This window comes from Gobius niger (assembly GCF_951799975.1).
Source record: "Gobius niger genome assembly, chromosome: 11".
In the NCBI taxonomy this organism is placed as follows: Eukaryota; Metazoa; Chordata; class Actinopteri; order Gobiiformes; family Gobiidae; genus Gobius; species Gobius niger.
This window is the reverse complement of record NC_136862.1, coordinates 25,917,055-25,935,127: the sequence shown is the minus strand read 5'-3', so window position 1 is coordinate 25,935,127 and position 18,073 is coordinate 25,917,055. Positions and strand designations below refer to the sequence as shown.

Genomic DNA, 18,073 nt, shown 5'->3' with positions numbered 1-18,073 from the left:
GCAAGACATGTCATGAGTGAGTGATTGGTGATGGTCAGAAAGGCCATTGAAGCACAATGTAGGGCATTATTATTAAGTACAATAATGCCAATATGAACTTTATTTGTAGAGCACTTTTCAAAAAACGTGGCTTTCCAGCATAAAAGCCCATTCACGAAGAAGTGTAACAAGACATAGGACATTACAATAGCAAAATCAAGTACACTTCCCTGAATTTTGCAAAGGCATGAGAAATGATTGAGTGTTATATATTCTGATAGTAATACTTTGATATTATTGTTACATGGTGCTATAAAGGTTAGTGTTGGAATTGAATTACTACGGATATCTGTGTTCCTCAGTGTGACCTTGGAAAGATCAACAGCCTCATTGTTTGGCCTCATGTCACAGACTCCTCAGAGTGGGATGTTTCTCCTGCTGTAGTTGGCTGGGTAATTAATGTGGACAGATGCGTATCATTGTTCATTTTCCAGAAAGTCAAAGAAAAAAAAAAAAACCCTGTGCCGTTTTGGGTCGAGGTAAATATTTGGGTTCCCGCAGCAACAAGCTCAGAGCACATTTGGGACGACTTCTTCTCTTCCACTGGTCCCTGCTGTAAAGCTGGCCTCCTCTCCCACACACAGCTATCAGAGCTCCCCTTGTTATGTAGTTACTTCTGCCTCGGTGGTTTGTTAGGAACTGTTAATTTACAACTCTTTAGTTTTTCCCTCTTGATTTAGTAGCAGTGGGTAACCGTATGTAATTATGTAAGTCAGTGATTTAGAACTGTTCTCACACAAGAGAAGAAGGGGGAAGAAGGGAGGCTGAAGTGCCTTCACATACATGTCCAAATAAAAGGCCAAACTGAACAAAATATTGTATTGTATTGTATGTTGTAGTAATGTCCATATGATGCAACTCTAGTGTCATTTACCATGTGCTCATGTGCAAAAAAGTAGTACTGTATATGCAAGAGTTTTACTTTTTATTTTAGCTCACTCTCTGTAGATATCCAATTTGTGGTATTTATACTGAAACGCACATGCTTTCAAATGTTCAGTCAGGTGCCACACGACCCACAAAATAGTATTTTACTTTTCAGTTTGCACTTGCAGATCACCACTGATATGGTGATAATTGATCACCTAGTGGTTTAAAAAAGGCAAGACAATTACAGCCTAACCATGGACATCATAGAACATACTTGTGTTAGCCAATGGCTTACCAGACCTGTTTGAATTGGATGGTGAAGCCAGTCCCTATATTAAAGTATGGCAAGGTATGACATGTCCATTTAACGCAGGGGTGTCAAACATACGGCCCACGGGCCTGATCCGGCCTGTGAGATGATTTTATCTGCCCTGTAGAGAATAAATTCCAGAGTATGTAAAAAAAAAAAAAGGACGTCTCTAGCCCATTCCTGTGCGGAGTTATGTATTTTTAAAGAATATCCAGAATGCTCATTCCAGCCACTAGGGGTCATTAAATGTAAAAAAAAACACACGTGTCCAACAGAGGGCACTGACATAATAAGAGCTCAGGATATGAACAACACATTATATAGCCACGTGGTAAATGGACAGTCTGCCCAGGGCGACTGTGACTTCAATAACAGCTTACCACCACTGAGTGTGGAGTGAATGAATAATGACTACTATGTAGTTGATTTGGCTACAGTCAAGTTGGGGCTTTGACCAAATCACAGCTTGTTATTATTCATTTAGTGGAAAATCTTTCTTTAACATATGCGGCCCATGACCCACCGTGGGAGCTGAATTTTGGCCCACGACCCAAAATGAGTTTGATAACCTTGGTTTAATGACATTTCTATATTTTTTTGTGGTTTCTCCATCATTAACATATTAGAAAATTATGTTTAGTGGCCATTGGATTTGTATAGAACCCCACAAAAAGTAGAAACTTAACGTAATATGATTTAGCATTTAGCTCAGGGGACACGTAAGTAAAATCTCCAAAGGTCTGTACATTCATTAATGATTTCTAACCAGGCTTTGACATCATCTAAACCTGGTCGATGGTTGACAACTGCTGAAAACATCTGGATCTTTCATAATTAGCGATGTTTGATGGCTAATGCTAACGGCTAACAATGTTGAACGAACTCTGAAAATCCTCCCGGACTAGCCTGCTTGCTAACTGTCTGCACATGTAGAAGTTGGAGAAAATCTTTGTTTTGAAAAAAAAAAAGATAAAGAGAAGATTCTGGTGATCCATTTTTTTTAAAATTTACTTGTTTGTCAGTTGTGGTGATGGAAAGATAGCTAACAAATACGAGTCATTGGTAAAAAGGGGCCGAGTCTGCTTCAAGTTTTCCAGCAGGACCGGTAGCTAAATTTGTTAATTACACAGTGGCCATTAGCAATCACTTCCCTGTGCTCACTCTCCCTGAAGTCTAGTGGAAAGTTATTGTCACTGGAAATAGCGCAGGGGCAGCTACTGTAAAGCATCCGGCCTTTGGGTCTATTTCTGAACTTCCTGACTATATCCTTGTGTTGTTGAGTGACTTATATTTGAATGTTTTTTTAATAGATTTGAGTCGCAGGATAGAATTTCCACACTGACGCCGTAAAAGAGAAAGCCTGGCAGCACTATAGAGAAAGATGGGACTGGCAAAGGTATTACTGTATTCCTTTTTTTCCCAGTAATGATCAGATTGACAGCGTCTGGCTGTTATTGCGCTTAGATTTCCAAATGTTGCAGAACGCGCCAACCATAACATGACGGCTTACACTGCAAATGAACTGCCAATCAAAAGAAAGGGTTATTTTTCCGCAATGCAAACGGCTACTGTGCCTCCTCATAACTGTAGCACTGTGCTGCAGTTTGACTCGAGCGCTTCTATTGCAGCTTTAACTGTCTGTGTCGTGTCTGTTTGTTGCTTTTCACATGTTGTAGTGGGCTTTGTTCTTCATACTGATTGACAAGTGAGGACATGCTCAATGACCCAATCGGGACAACCAGTGTAAAAACGTCAATAAACATTTTTCATCAGTTTTTCTAAGTAATCCGTTACCATCAACACTCTAGTCTGCCCATTTAACCATGCTGGGGACTGGTACAAACAATGTAATGCCTGTGACCCCATGTGGTCGAGTAGCTGTTATTATCATAAAAAGCAGTGTTGCATTAATATATGGTTTATTCATACTCAAACCCAAATCTTGCCGCCTTCGAAAATAGCCATATTATGAGCGAGCATTCCTTGCTGTCATAGAAACCACACACTTTATGGAAACACAAATCAATGCCTTTTATTAATAATGACTTAGCGTAGTATTGCCTTTGTCTAAATTTATGGAAAAGCTATTACTTACACGGTTACACGTCCTCAATCGTCTCCATTTGTGGGGTAGACTGAACCAGTTTACTGTCTCTACTTTAGTTTATGATGTGTTGAGGTTTTCTTATTGCGCTGTGTGGTCGGATTACATTACTTCGGGTTACTGCGGCCGTTTTTTCAGGCACGCTGTCATCGATTCCAGTAAAAAAAAACACCTCAGATGCTTGGTTTTTGTGATTAAGACATGCTAATATAAAGGTCATTCGTTCAGATTGTGTGTTGGAGAGAAGGGTTTGACAGATGGCGCACGCTGCCCGGCCAAACAACACCACGGTGCGGGATTTGGACCGGCACAGGTCATTGTTTAACTTGAAATCATCTGTGGCAATGATGCTGCTGACTTTTTGGTTCCTCATTTTTCCACACAGGAAATATTCAGATTTTATGATCATACGGGGGAAGTTTTAAAATATTGCATTCATTTTAGTAGTTGGTTTTATGCTATGGTCAGCAGATGGGCAATGTAATGGAAGTCGGAGGATATTGATTGTAAAAGTATTGCGGTCTCGTATATTCTGTTATGGGCCAGCTGGGTAAAGTATTCATGTTGAGACAGGAGTCAGGCAGCACTTAAGCAACTGATTCAGACATTTCAGTTTTACAAAGCTGAACTCCTTTACAGATTGTTTAGAGAATTTTTTCACACTAATATGCAAGTAAAGGCTAGTGCAGGGAACGTTTTTGGTTAACTTCCTCTTTGACAGTGTGACGGCTTCCTGCACATTTAAATTAAAAAAAATAAAATAAAATGTGATTAAAACAGAGGGTGTTTCACATAAAAATGTTCAGGTGTGGTGGTGCTATTTTACCATTATTAAGTAACTTGTTTACCTTATTAAATTCTTTTCGTAGTCCCTCTGGGGGTAATACAAGTGTTAATGGGATGATGGGGTGTCTCTGGCCAGAAAACCACAATTAGAACTTTCCTGCCTCCGGGTCAGAGGCCCCAATACACACTAATGGAATCACGAAGATGCTAACAGGCAAAGCTAACTGCAGGCTAGCGCCACTTAAACAGTATTTACAGCCAAATTTGAGTGAATAAAAATGATCTCCATTGTGTAATTGGATGTATAATATCCCTCTCTCCCTGTGTCTTTTCTGTCAGCGTAGTATTTAGTGGCGGTTATGGCCTCTACGGGCATGAGTTACTTAGTTCTGCTTTAATGCTAGCTTTAGCTTCAAGGCTAAAGCACTTGCAATTTATAAACAGAGAGGACTCATCAGGTGATGTATTTACATCCTATGTATTTTTTGAAATTGTTATAAATAAACAGCTGCGTGTTTACTGCAACAAACTATTTTAATATGTATTTATTTCATTATTTACCCTGCAGGAAGCTAGCATCATGTTTCTTTGCAAAATATTATGCACCGAGCTGATTAAATGGAAAGCTGTCACTTTGTTGCACAGCATGAGCTTATATGTTGGAATGTCCAAATATATAGTGAGTCGTTGCCTGCCAAACAATTTATAGCAATTGCATCAGAATTGCCTGACTTAAGTTATTGTCCAGGTGAGCTAAACCTTCAGCCGTCTGTCGAGTAGCCTAACAACAATCCCACAAACCTTCATCTGTTGCTATGGAAAAAGGTAAAACTCCCGGGCTGAAATGAGGTCCCAGCAGGCCATTGTTACTGAGGGACTGAGCGTGTGTGGGGGCACCTCTCCAAGTGTAACACGATGTAGGTTTGTGCTGTTCCGGTCTGTGAGGCAGCTGCTCTGATGTTGTAATGATGTCGCAGGGTGTGGCTTCTCCTCCGTCATTACTCCACACATACAAACGCTCTTACGAGATGATGGTGATTTTTTCTATTCGTTTGGAACCAGTAGGTGTTTCTTTGAAGCCGTTATTAGACTTAGTGAGTTTTGGTATAAACAACCCTTTACGATATCAATAATTGCTTTAAAAAATTGAAAATAAAATGCTAAAAGATAATTTATTGAGACACTTTTCCCCACAGATGTTTATATTGGCAAAGTAGCTAATAGTCGCACTTATAGGCTGAACAAAATACAACGTGGCCGCTACAACCAAACTTGAGACCTCCCCACATTTGTCAGGTTGGCTGGTGCTAAAATCATGACTCCATAGAAATGTGTGTTGCTGTTTCCCATTTGTGAGAGTGTAAAGGAGGGGCTGCACTGATGGAACATTTTGGTGCAAGGCCAACAGCTTGAATCATCATCCAAACTGGGATATATGACCAAATGCATTTTATGAATCAAACTCTGAGCTCATGCATTTGTTATAGCAACGTGGGAAGTTTATATATCTGCCTCGTGAAGTTTCTTTTGCTGTTCAAAATCCTGCATTCTACTGCTCCCGTAGGAACAACTGTTCTCTGCTTTTTGAGAGCAGCACTAAGGGAGGAACCCAGATTCACTAAAGATGTCCCAATTCATGCTCGCTCTGTCTAGGAATCAAATCCCAAACCTTCTACTTGTGCAGGATAAATGTTAAATGTCAAACAGAATTATTTCCTTGTGCTCGTTGATATACTGTATGTGTCCCGTCTTTTCGACACTGGGCAAACCCTGCTTTTTCCTGTCTCCATGGAAACCAGGCAGATTCCGACTGTGGCGTCATGGCAACGATCAGGCCACATCAGCATCACCTCCTCACTCTGCTTTTGTTTACCAAAGCCATCTCATGACACAACGAAATTTGACTGATGCAGTATTTGAACATAGTTTTATATTATTGTGAAAGCTACACACATTTCACTGAATTATTATTTTTCTTAGCGATTTTAAATGAACATATATAATGGCAAACTTTAAACAAGATGACTGCTATGTAGTATCAGTTGCGTCGTTTTGAAAAATCAAATACAGCATGTCAGTATTAGCCCTGACTTACATGCGGCTGCAGAGGATTAACAATGGACTTAAGTGTCCGGTGGCTCACGGTTTTGTTACATAACAGATATACGTAAACATGGCTTATCTCAATCCTTCATCAGCCGCTTTAAATCAGGTTTGGCATCACTTAAACTGATCTGAGACTGTGGTGAATCACGGAAATGCGACGTTCCCAGCGAGGGATGAATATAGGATTTCTTGTGTCTCGTAGTTGTGGATTTGCTTTGACTTTATATTCTACCAATTTCTACATTTTGAACCTAATAATAATTCAAATGTTCTGTGTTTGGCAGCATTTATCCAAGGGGGATCTTTGAAATAAGATTTTGAGGACAGATATGTTTTTGTGTTTGACAGATTCGCTGGTCAAGTTACACAACGCAATGTCTTCAAGTAGATTAGCAATCCCCTAATAGTTGGACGATGACTAGGGCTGGTCGATTATTGAAAAAGCAATAAGATTATTCAAGCGATTTTTATTTTATTTATTAATTAATCAGTAAACTGTGCTGAATATTTTCTGTTTTCTTAAGAGTCATAAAAGTACAACTAATTTCAAGTACGCCTCGATTGAGGAGAGGTCTCTGTTTCACACCTGCGCAGGTAAACTGAGCAGAGCGGCCTGTTGACATCATCACACAGCGCTGTTTGTGTTTATGTCAGGCAAAAGCATGTGCCATGGCACGTGAAACGCAAAAGGAAAATAATCCCCGCGGCATGAAATAATGCAAGTCTGCTTTGCTTCACGAGATCCCTTCAGATGGACAAGCGGGAGGGCATCCTTAATAATCGTTTTTTCTATAATAAGTTAAAAGATGAACATCCTACTGCTTTTTTTTTCTTTTTTGAATGCATTGTGCTGAAGTGCTGTGTTGTCTGCTAGTCAAGATTATTGTCTACTGTATTTTTTATTGTTTTGTAATCCTGGCTTAGTATGTGAAATGTATTGTAACTGCTGCTCTTTGAATAATTAAATGAAATTTTTATTGACTTTCTTCGATTATGCTATTTTTGGAATCGTTTAGCGTAATAATCGAAAAATGCACAGCCCTAATGATGACCAATAAAGACTAATCTTTCCTAAAAGATTTGAATTGTCCAAGTGACCAAACAGTGGGCAACAATATAAATGCCATATTTGCCTGCACAAGAAAAAAGATGTTTTGAGATGTAAGCCAGAGTCTGTTGTTATTAGGAAGCTTTCTTACAGCCTGTTGACTTTGCCACAGTGACTGAGAATCTGAACGAAACAATGGACGCTCCATTTGTGAGATGTGTTAGTTTCAAACTCAAACAAGGAACAAATAAACCAGAATTTTACTTTCCGCTTTGAAGAGATTGAGACCAGCATGTGACCACATTTCCTATTTTCTCCTCTGCAGAGTGAGCGCCTCCTGATCAAAGGAGGGAGGATTGTGAACGATGACCAGTCTTTCCACGCTGATATCTACATGGAGGATGGACACATCAAGTAAGCCCGGCTTTATTCTCTCTATTTATTGCATTAAAGGTCCTGTACCAGATTCATTTTCTAGTTATTGAGGGTGAACGATATAAAAGATGCGTAGTATAAATGAATGTTCCTAAAATCGTTTTAAGTGCCTGTACATTTCTTAGTCTTGATCGATTCACTTGTTGGACATGGCAAAGCACTTATGGTCAGATTTTTAGTAGCCCTCATTTCAGCGCTTTTGTCCTCTCTGTCTGCTCCAAACTGAGGGAGCAACAGCCTCAGACAGTTGTGGTGTTGCATAATTATCAGCCTGGCTTCTATTGGACCGGAGCAGGGCTGGCCCCCTCCCAAATATTCTGCCCCCCTTCTTTTTCTCTTTCCCTGACTGTGGCCATCCCTTTTAGGAATCTGAAAATGCTAATGGGATGACAAGGGGGGAATGTGGGTCATCTGTTTCAACATGGAGTGTCCAGGCTTTAATATTGTTGTCGTTGTTTCGTTTTGATTGCAATGTTTCTGATGGTGATTGGATTGACCATTTTATGTTTTAAAATCAGATTCGGCTCAGTGCGTGTTGGAGAAAAAAACACTGATAACTTATTAACATATCTCATAATAGGTATAATAATATGTAGGTATATATTAGAAGTATTATAGATATGTTATAATAGGTATTAGAGGTATTTGGGGAAATGTCTTCTCATATTGGAAATACTCTACTTTCCTGTGCTACATTGCTTGGTTAAAATACAATTAAATAAGTTTTATTGTAATTTGAGTATCTCAATGAAATATGTTTTTGTTTCCGGAAATAAACTTTCAGCATAAATCTGACAGTGTCCCCTGCTCTTGTTTAGGCAGATTGGGGATAACCTGATCGTCCCGGGAGGGGTGAAGACGGTCGAGGCCAATGGGAAGATGGTGATTCCTGGAGGCATTGACATCCACACACACCTCCAGATGCCCTACCGTGGCACCGCTACTGTGGATGACTTCGGCCAGGGGACCAAGGCTGCTCTGGCCGGGGGAACCACTATGATCGGTAAGAGAGTTCTAGCAAAATCAGTGGCGGAGCAAGACATTTGTCAGCGGGCAGGGAGAGGGGCACTATCTAAAGTGGAGTGGTCACTTGGGGATTTGGTCTCATAATGATGATTCATTACAAAAAACAAGGAGTTATAAGTTTCCAGCCATCCTGGGTGGGGTGACCCATGGGATGGCCAGTGAAATTCCAGTGGGTGTCCAGGCCCTCGCTCTAGCGCCTCTAGCGTCCTGTTATAACTGTAACTTTTAGGGCCGGGCAATATGATAACTATTTGCAATATTAGATGACAATAAAGGGATAAAAATGTGATGAAAATGCAACAAAAAAGCCACTTAAGAGGAACAGAAAAGTGACAAAATTTACAAAAAAGGATGAAAACGCAACAAAAAACCCTAAGTCATAAAAGTCTAAGAAGTGACGGCAATGCTGCAACAGTGCAAGGAAAAAGATCTGTTTAGATGAGTTTTTAGGCGTCACACTGGCATTTTAGATTTGGGTAAAGCTGGACTGCACTTGGTTAAGGTGGGGGTTAAGAGGATTATAAATTGATATATATAGTAGTGTATAGTATTGCGTTTCTAACTTAGGTGGAGCTTTCCAGAGAACAAAACAAAGTAGGCTGAATAAATGATCATACAATTTATACATATACATATTTAAAAGTCTGTTTAAACATTCACTTAGAAAGTTTATATTCAATGACAAATATCGTACTTTCTTGTACCAACAACATGCTATAATCTGAATGAAAGGCTGTAGAGATAAAGATACACAAAGCATTCTATCTGTGAGCTTGGGATGGCTACAGGAAAAACTAATAAAGTCAGTCTGATTAAGAGGAAAATACTGTCCATCTTTGAATCTGGGGACACTGGGACAGATTCACTTACATAATAAAAGTATCTGATTCGTCACAGGCCGCTCTCCATTAAAAGCCGGGGACAAAAGCTCGCATTGATACAGGATCAGAGCCGCATTCACAAACACACAGCTCCAGTTTGTGTCTCACCAGTCCTATAGCCCAGACGAGATCCAGTGTAACAGCTGCAGGATACCACCATCCCAGTAATGACTTAAACACTCTTTAGTTTTGGCTGGTGCTCTGCTGCTAATACCAGTCTCAGCCCCTGTTTCCAAACCCAGCTCGCACTGCTGTATATGGCCCATTTATTCAGGGATTACATTTAGTCTGTGTAATGGGCAGAGTGAGTGGACTGATAAATGGCTTCCTATGTGTCCAAAAAAAATGTACGGATTGCCATCGATTCCCATGTATTTTATTCGGTGGAAGTCAGGGATGTTTTGAAGTTGCGCCTCCAAAACATACACAGTTTGTCTCATCGAGTGTTTCTCAAAGTTTTCACGAAAATTAAACACCACCTCTTAGACTATTTGACTAGAGGTCAACCGGCCGATATATCAGGCCGATCTAGCGCCGATTAAAGCCAGTATCTCCAGAACGGAAAGTGATAGAGACTTGCGTTAGCATTGGAAAGAGCGAAGTCAGGGCTTTAAAATGAGTCCACTCCCTACGCTTCAGGGGAACAGAGAAACTTTGCAATAAAGATTGGTTAGCTACTGGTTTGTTAAATATCGGTTTCACTAATCCTCAGTCAATATGGACATGCTGCAAGTCAGAAGCACAGAACCTGGAGAATTCAACTGCTGAGTTAGTTTTAAACTCCTTAAAGGAATAGGCCACCGTTTTTACATACTGTGATATGTTCTTACCTCACTTTAGCCGAGTTAATATATCCCCGTCTGGTCTTTGTCCGTGCGCTCTGTCACGCAAACGGAGCACATACGCAGCCTCTCCCACATGTCACATAGCTCCAAAAAAGCTCACGATAGAAGCTACCAAGCTCTTCCACGTGTTCCCTATTTAAATAAAGTTACGTGAAGTGTTTTCATGCAAAGTATATTTACACAGAAATGTAACGTGTCGATTTTATAAGCAAATAAAAAGGGGGACTATATTGTGAGGCGTAATGATACGAGGAGTAAAACATCCGCGCAGTAACTCCTAAAGGTTATTGACGGAAGTGAGCGGGGGAAGTCTTTAGGAGTTACTGCGCGGACGTTTTACTCCTCGTATCATTACGCCTCACAATATAGTCCCCCTTTTTATTTGCTTATGAAATCGACATGCTACATTTCTGTGTAAATATACTTTGCATGAAAACACTTCATGTAACTTTATTTAAATAGGGAACACGTGGAAGAGCTTGGTAGCTTCTATCGTGAGCTTTTTTGGAGCTATGTGACATGTGGGAGAAGCTGCGTATGTGCTCCGTCTGCGTGACAGAGCGCACGGACAAAGACCAGACGGGGATATATTAACATGTCTAAAGTGAGGTAAGAACATATCACAGTATGTAAAAACGGTGGCCTATTCCTTTAAAGTGTCGGCTAGCAACAGTGTACTAATGCTAAGAGCTGCAAGCTAATGATTACGGCTGCATGCTAGGGCTAACGGCTGCATGCTAATGCTAACAAAGGCATGTGAATGCTGACGGCCGCGCGCTAATGCTAACGTCCACATGCTAATGCTAATGACTGCATGCTAATACTAACGGCAACTAATCAAAGCTGGGACAGAAACTCTGACTGAATCACCTGAAAGTAATAAAATAGAATCGGCCACAGCTGGAGCGGCCAAGTATTTATGTTTTTACAGAACTATAGACCAGACATTTGGAAAAATCGACAAAAAACATCAGCCAAATATATCGGTCAAAAGTATCGGCAGAGCATATCAGCATCAGCCAATAAAAATCCCCCAAAAATCGGCATCGGCCTTAGAAAAACCTATATCAGCCGAGCTCTACATTTGACCTTCCGAGTGCCACGAGGCCTAGATTAAGATACAATCACAACTAAACCTGGTAAACTGGATGTGAATGATGGTTACAATGGAAAAATAAGCAAACATCTAACTTACATGAATTACAACACTGGTTGAAAGAAGGCAGAGGAAAGATTTCTCAACAGGGACAACAAATGCAGATGATCTTTATATACACAGGATTTTTTTTTTTTAAATCAAACTAATACCATACAGTTGTCCCCGATGGCAAGACAATGCCGTCACATTTGCCACTCCTGTCACAATGTTGAAGAGTTTCCAAATCACTGTGTAGGTCAACAGTCACAACCCAAAGAGAACGGGATAAGCCAAACACAAAGCAACACACTAAGCTAAACTAAACATCGCAAACATTGGCACTTTCATTTTCCATAAATATGCAAAAAAGCCCCTAAGTAGATGGAGTCTCTTTAATGAGATTAAGAATGCTTTCAGCTGGTGGGACAGCAGGGGGTCTGAAATGATGAAAGATGTAATTAAATTCTTAACTTGCAGTCTACTCACTTTAGCATAGGCCAAAGTTTATCATCAAAACATTCTCTGTCTCAACCTGCAAGAGGCGTTAGTCAGGGCAGCTGAAAAGCAAACGCCTAAAAAAAAAACCTCTCGCTTCATCACATTGTCATTTTGCATTTACGTCTCCTCCTCACCGCCCCCCCCCCCCCGCTCTCCTTAGTGGACCACGTGATCCCCGAGCCCGGCTGCAGCCTGGTGGAGGCCTTCGATCAGTGGAGGCAGTGGGCTGACGACAAGTCCTGCTGCGACTACTCCCTCCACGTGGACATCACGCACTGGAACGACAGCGTCCAACAGGAGGTGGACGCGCTCATCAAGGAGAAAGGTGGGCTTGGATGTCGTACAGCAGGATGTCATTTAAACCAAACCTGAAAAGATCATTATCCAGACCACAGCAGTGTGTACAATTTCATCGACTGCACTAATACCTATTGAAATAACCATTTTCGCTGTTTGTGTCAGGTGTCAACTCGTTCCAAGTTTACATGGCCTATAAGGACTACTACCAGATGACCAACAGTGAGGTACAAGTGCAGTATTTTGCTCTTTTACATATTGTATATTAGATCAATGGTGTCAAACCGTCCTTCCAACTTTGCATTGATGACGGACATTTAGATAGTCCTTTACCCAGATCCCCTGAACGCCTAAAATGATACAAAGAAAATCTAGTGACGTTTCTCACCCAGATGTTTTGCTTACACCCCTGAATGTCCATATTTTCACCCACCTACAAACCATAACTTACTGACCAAGGCTTCTATAGCTTGAAGTTGTCAGATTGATCTCTCCAGCTCAGGACAAGTGAACTGTGAGAAGCTCCATCTCCTAACCTTAAACACGCTGCAGTTCACAGGTTGGCGCCAGATACCACAGTTGTCTATACAAGTCTGGGGCAGCAGACAGGCCAAGAGGTCAGGCTCGTTTTGGGGCAGGTAGTTGATAAATTAGTCTCACACCATAAGACATCAGTCTGTCAAATAACTCTACTACAATATCGGACATACTGCGCAGTAGTAAACCAATACCTGTAAAATATGGCTGGTTTAGGAAAGCTTTTTTTCTTGACTGTTTTATCACTTGTTTCGTTATTATTATTTTTTTCTTGTCTTTAATTTCTATTTAATGTGATCTGTGAAAAGCGTTTTTATAAATATTCCTTACTGACTTAACTATTTACTTTATGTACCTTACTTTACCTACCAACCTACTTCCTTATTTACTTACTTTCTGACCTACTTGCTCAAAAGTATCTAACTTATACCTACTTTCTAACCTTCTTATCTACTTACTTACTTACCCTGGGCTTACCCTCGCCAATTTGGTGTCCCTAGGCATGACCCCCCAAACCCCCACTTTGTTTGAAAGTTGAAAATCTCTCATTTCCAACAAAAAAAAACATGTCTTGATCCCTTTCCCCTCCAAAGTTATGTGTGAAAGTTGTCGATTTTGTTGTTGGTAAGATCATGGAACACATAGGGTTGTAAAATAAAGCACAATTTCTTCAGCAGATGGTGTCCTTGGTGAATGCCTGGGTCGCCTATGCCTATGCGTACACTTCTTTTCTTACATACAAGTTAAAAATGTATTATTGCCATATAGTGCATTGTTACATCATCATCACAATCATCACAATATGGTATTTTCCTAATAAAATACATATGTTGAATGTGCTCATTTATATTACTGACAAAAAAACATTGGTTACTATATTCATACCACCACACCAAAATATACATGCACGCCCCATCTTAGTTAAACATTACACTGCAATAGACAGTTGTGATGTCTTCGGAATCCTAGCAACTGGATAAAGTAAACACAAGTCTACCTTTGACATATAATTTCCGGAGATTCATTTTGCTGCACTAAAAATAAGTACCCTGTCCTCCTGTAACTTTTTACCTGCAGTGGCCCGTCATAAATCTTGTCTGGAAAAAACACAGTAGATAGACGGAGCGGTTCTCGTGCTGCTAATTTTTTTTCCGGTCAGAAAGAGCACATTAGGCCACGCTAAGTCCGAAAAAAAAAAAAAAAAAAAAAAAACAGGGCTAAAAAATCTGATGTCACGCAGTCAGTCCTGGAGCCAAGACCAATGCATTGAGTGGTACAGCTGGAGCTTATAACCCACACGAGAACAGCCGTCCCTCGGGCCACACACTGTAATGGCAGAGTGGGCCTGTTGCTGCATCATCTAAACTGTGGTTAAAGGTTAGATAGAAATGGTGTTCAAATTATGTGTACGCAACAACGTTGGGTAGTTACATTCCATTACACACAAACTGGAGGCTTTGGGGATAAATGGCTCGACTAAGAACAGAACTTCTTTCTTTTTCCCCCCTTTTTTTTTCCCCTAGTAACTTATTTTGACGTGAGGAGTTCTTGTACACAGTCGGACCATGTATTGTAGACATTATTATGTTTTAAAGTTGTTGTAAGAAAGATTGATGTCTCAGTTTGTTATGGCATTGTAGTTCCATTTTATGTATGCAGTTTTTTTTTCTTCTCTCTCTATGCTGTTTCTGCTTGGTCGTTCCGCTCACCTCTGGGGTTTTGTTTCCTTGCGCAGCTGTATGAAGTGTTCACCTTCCTGGCCGAGAGAGGAGGCATCGCCCAGGTCCACGCTGAAAATGGAGAGATCATCGCAGAGGTAAAATATTCCAACTACAGCCACAAGGGGTCACCAGGCAGAGCGCTCTTTTATGCCATTTATGCCAAGCTTGGATCACCATATACCGCCCGGACCACTTTTGCCTCTTTTCACCTTGTCTCAGCCCTTCCGTTGTATTGACACTTCCGGTAGAGCACGAAGCCAGTCAGGCCTGTCACGATAACACATTTGAAGTTTGATATATTGAGGAAAGTATCGCGATAAACGATATTATTGACTCTAACGATAGTTGATAATGTCAACTCTCAGGCATAGAAATGACAGTAAACCTTTGTTCTAGAAGTGCATCATCATATCCTAAAACACCACACAAGCTGCACTTAACACGAGATAAGATGAGATAAGACAAGCCTTTATTGATCTCACAATGGAGAAATTCACTTGTTAAATCAGCTCTCAAGAAACACTCAGGGTGTGCAAAAAGAGACAGGAAATGTGCGATCAGTTAAATAGTAAATAAAGATATATTATATACAATGAATACACATAATAAAAATAATGTAACTCAATTTGCTTCAGTTAAAAATCAAGGTTTTACAAAGTAACAATTTTGGGTAAATGCTAATAAATGTACAGAAGATAAATATATCATTAATCTGTTACTTAATGAACGATAAGTCGATATAGTAATTGTCGTGACAGCCCTACACGGTATGCACTTGAAGGGACATCAGACATAAAGCCAGTTCAATAGAGGGTGAGGAAAAAAATACATATTACAATGCCTGGTCAAAAAAAGAGAAAAGAGAATCTTTGCGATGTGCTGGAGAAGGATTTGCCGGTGGTCACACTCTCCCATCTGGAGCTTGTGACGTTGCAGAAGCTTAGTTCAACAATGCCGCAGCGGATGCCATTGCCATACTGTGAAAATCATCTTCATACCCTCTAACTTGCTACATCAGACTTTTTCTGATTTATGCTGTGGCAACTCCGGAACGGAAACTTTTATTCAGAGAAAGTAGTTTGCCACAGGGTTGTAAAAAAATGTGTATCCCCAAGTACTAATCTATACTAAAACAATTTCTTGTTCTTTACATCACACAAATATGTCAGCAGTGTGCTATTCGTTTACCTGAAAACGTGTCAAGAAACATTTTATCATCATGAGAACACTGTGATATCCTGAGTTTATCATTGTTGCTACCTTCAGACTAAACACTGTCACAAATGAATTGGAGAGCACATTTCGTTCAAGTTAATCACTGCCTCTCGTTTATACAACACATGATTTGGGGTTTTGCGGGTGGGCGTAAGTGAAATTTGTTATAATTGTTGGTGATTTGCAAGACTTAGTCAGAAGCCTGGACTTCATCATTGTGGCTTCGATGTAGCTCTGTTCCTGTTGTTCGCAAAGGCCTGGTCTGATATCTGGATATTATTCCTGAGACATGGGTGAATGTTTGAGACACGCCGTTGCTATCGTACAATGAAACACGCACTATAAACGTGAAGCCCCAGGAGAACAGCATGTCGTTGGTCTCACTTTGGTCCTCATTATTTTATTCATGTTTGTGTTTTTAGGAGCAGGCCCGTATGCTGCAGATGGGAATAACTGGACCGGAGGGGCACGTGCTGAGCCGACCAGAGGAGGTAACAAAACCCAATTAATGTACTATTAAAGAAAAAACGTTAAATGCTTGCGTAGGCTCCCAATTGTCGAGGAGCGTTCCATACACTGCAAAAAGTGAATATCAAGCATTGGCTTAAATGACTTGAATTGAGGAAATGTATCTTGTTTAGAGTGGTTTTCACTCATTTAGACACTTTTCCTGATCGGACCAAGTTTACTTTGCTTGTTTGAGGACATTTCAGACCAGTTCTAGGGTAAATCTCGCTTGAAATAAGAAAGTAAAACTGCCAATGAGATAAGACCAATGTTCTTACCCCATTGGCAAAGAAAATGACCTGAAATAAGGACGAAATGTATCGAAACGAGTCAGAAACATATCAGAACAAGTGAAATAATCTAGGACAAATGCCCAAGAACTTCTTAACTAGTCAGCTAAAATTTGGATTATTGTGCTCAAATTGAGATGTGTATACTGATCTAGTTAATTACTTTTTGCAGTGTACTTGCAAAGGTTTTCAGTAAATACTCCAAACAACCTTTTCCAGATGACTATTTACTGAAAACACTTGCTATTTTTATATTTTTTAACAACCCCTATTGGTCTCCATTAACATATACAGAGACCTATTTACTTTGGAGAAGTATTTGGCTTCAACTACAGCCCTAAAGATCAGAAAACGAATAAAAAGCTATATATAATCCTTGCTTGACACAGTCCTTTCTTTTCTTTTTCTTCCCCAAACGTAAATCTACTTCTTATGTGTATATCCTCCCCCTTTGAGCATTGTGGCTAAAATCATTTACATTTCCAACATGACCGCACATAAACGCTCTTTCATTGTCCGTGTTGACCCTCCTTTAGCGGCTTATAACACGTTTTTCCTCTTACGCACACACATGGTTTCAGACACTCGAACATCTCGCATTTCTAAGATCCTTTTTGGCCAGAAAAGTTTTGTCTTCAAACTTTTTTTTTTTTTTTTTGCCTAAGCAGCAACTTGACTGCCTGGGACTTTCCACTTTTTGCACTGCGGAGGCTCATTCCCATCAATTGTGTAGTGTAATGCTGTCAAGACGAGGCCAAAGGATTGGAAGTTCGAGTAACGTAATTGAGACGCTTCCAGCTCGGATTAATAACGTCTGATCGGTGTGTCTGCATCGCTGTCTGGGTTTGTTTACGGCTCATTGGGAGCGTTGCATCGTAAAAAAACGGAGAAAACAATCGGCTCTTGTGTGTCGCACAGCGGATACTTCTCAAGTTGTCACATTACTTTTTTTTACTGGCTCTTCTTTAATAGTTTCAGGATTAAAGCAAAGCGACGTTGTTCTAAGTTTGCAGTTGTAATTGTAATGAAAAACTAAAAGCCGCGCTGCGTAACATTTCACCCAATAAACGGAATTCAATACAACCAGAGTGGGTTTTTGTGATTTCGCTGAGCACGCCGGCCTCTCCTCAAGCCTGACTCGTAACTTTGCTGGGAGATGTTGCTGCGTTGCTTAGATTAACAGGTCGACAAGGTTTAGTATGTTGCGTCCTCTTCCAAACAATTTATTTTGATCAACCAAAATAGTCTGCGTTTGGCTTATCATTAGGATGTGCGGCTGGTGATACTGACATGTTTGTTTTACCAGTTGTTTACCAGCATTATACGACTGTTTAGTTCATAACCTTAAGCTTATTTTCGATGAGTCACGGTGGAATTGCTGATGAAGCAGCGTCTGGACACAGCTGGTCTCATTATTAGT

At 40.3% G+C, this 18,073-nt stretch overlaps 1 protein-coding gene across 2 annotated transcripts in view; it reads left to right on the top strand.

The window, feature by feature from the left end:
* dpysl3 (dihydropyrimidinase like 3) overlaps window positions 1–18,073 on the top strand; it is a 64,749-nt gene that overhangs the window by 17,963 nt on the left and 28,713 nt on the right. For both annotated transcript variants that reach the window (XM_079565963.1, XM_079565964.1), the window contains exons 2-7: window positions 7,589–7,677; window positions 8,517–8,701; window positions 12,247–12,411; window positions 12,549–12,610; window positions 14,656–14,736; window positions 16,279–16,347. In XM_079565963.1, the coding sequence (XP_079422089.1) occupies window positions 7,589–7,677; window positions 8,517–8,701; window positions 12,247–12,411; window positions 12,549–12,610; window positions 14,656–14,736; window positions 16,279–16,347 (651 nt within the window). The remainder of the gene's footprint in view (window positions 1–7,588; window positions 7,678–8,516; window positions 8,702–12,246; window positions 12,412–12,548; window positions 12,611–14,655; window positions 14,737–16,278; window positions 16,348–18,073) is intronic.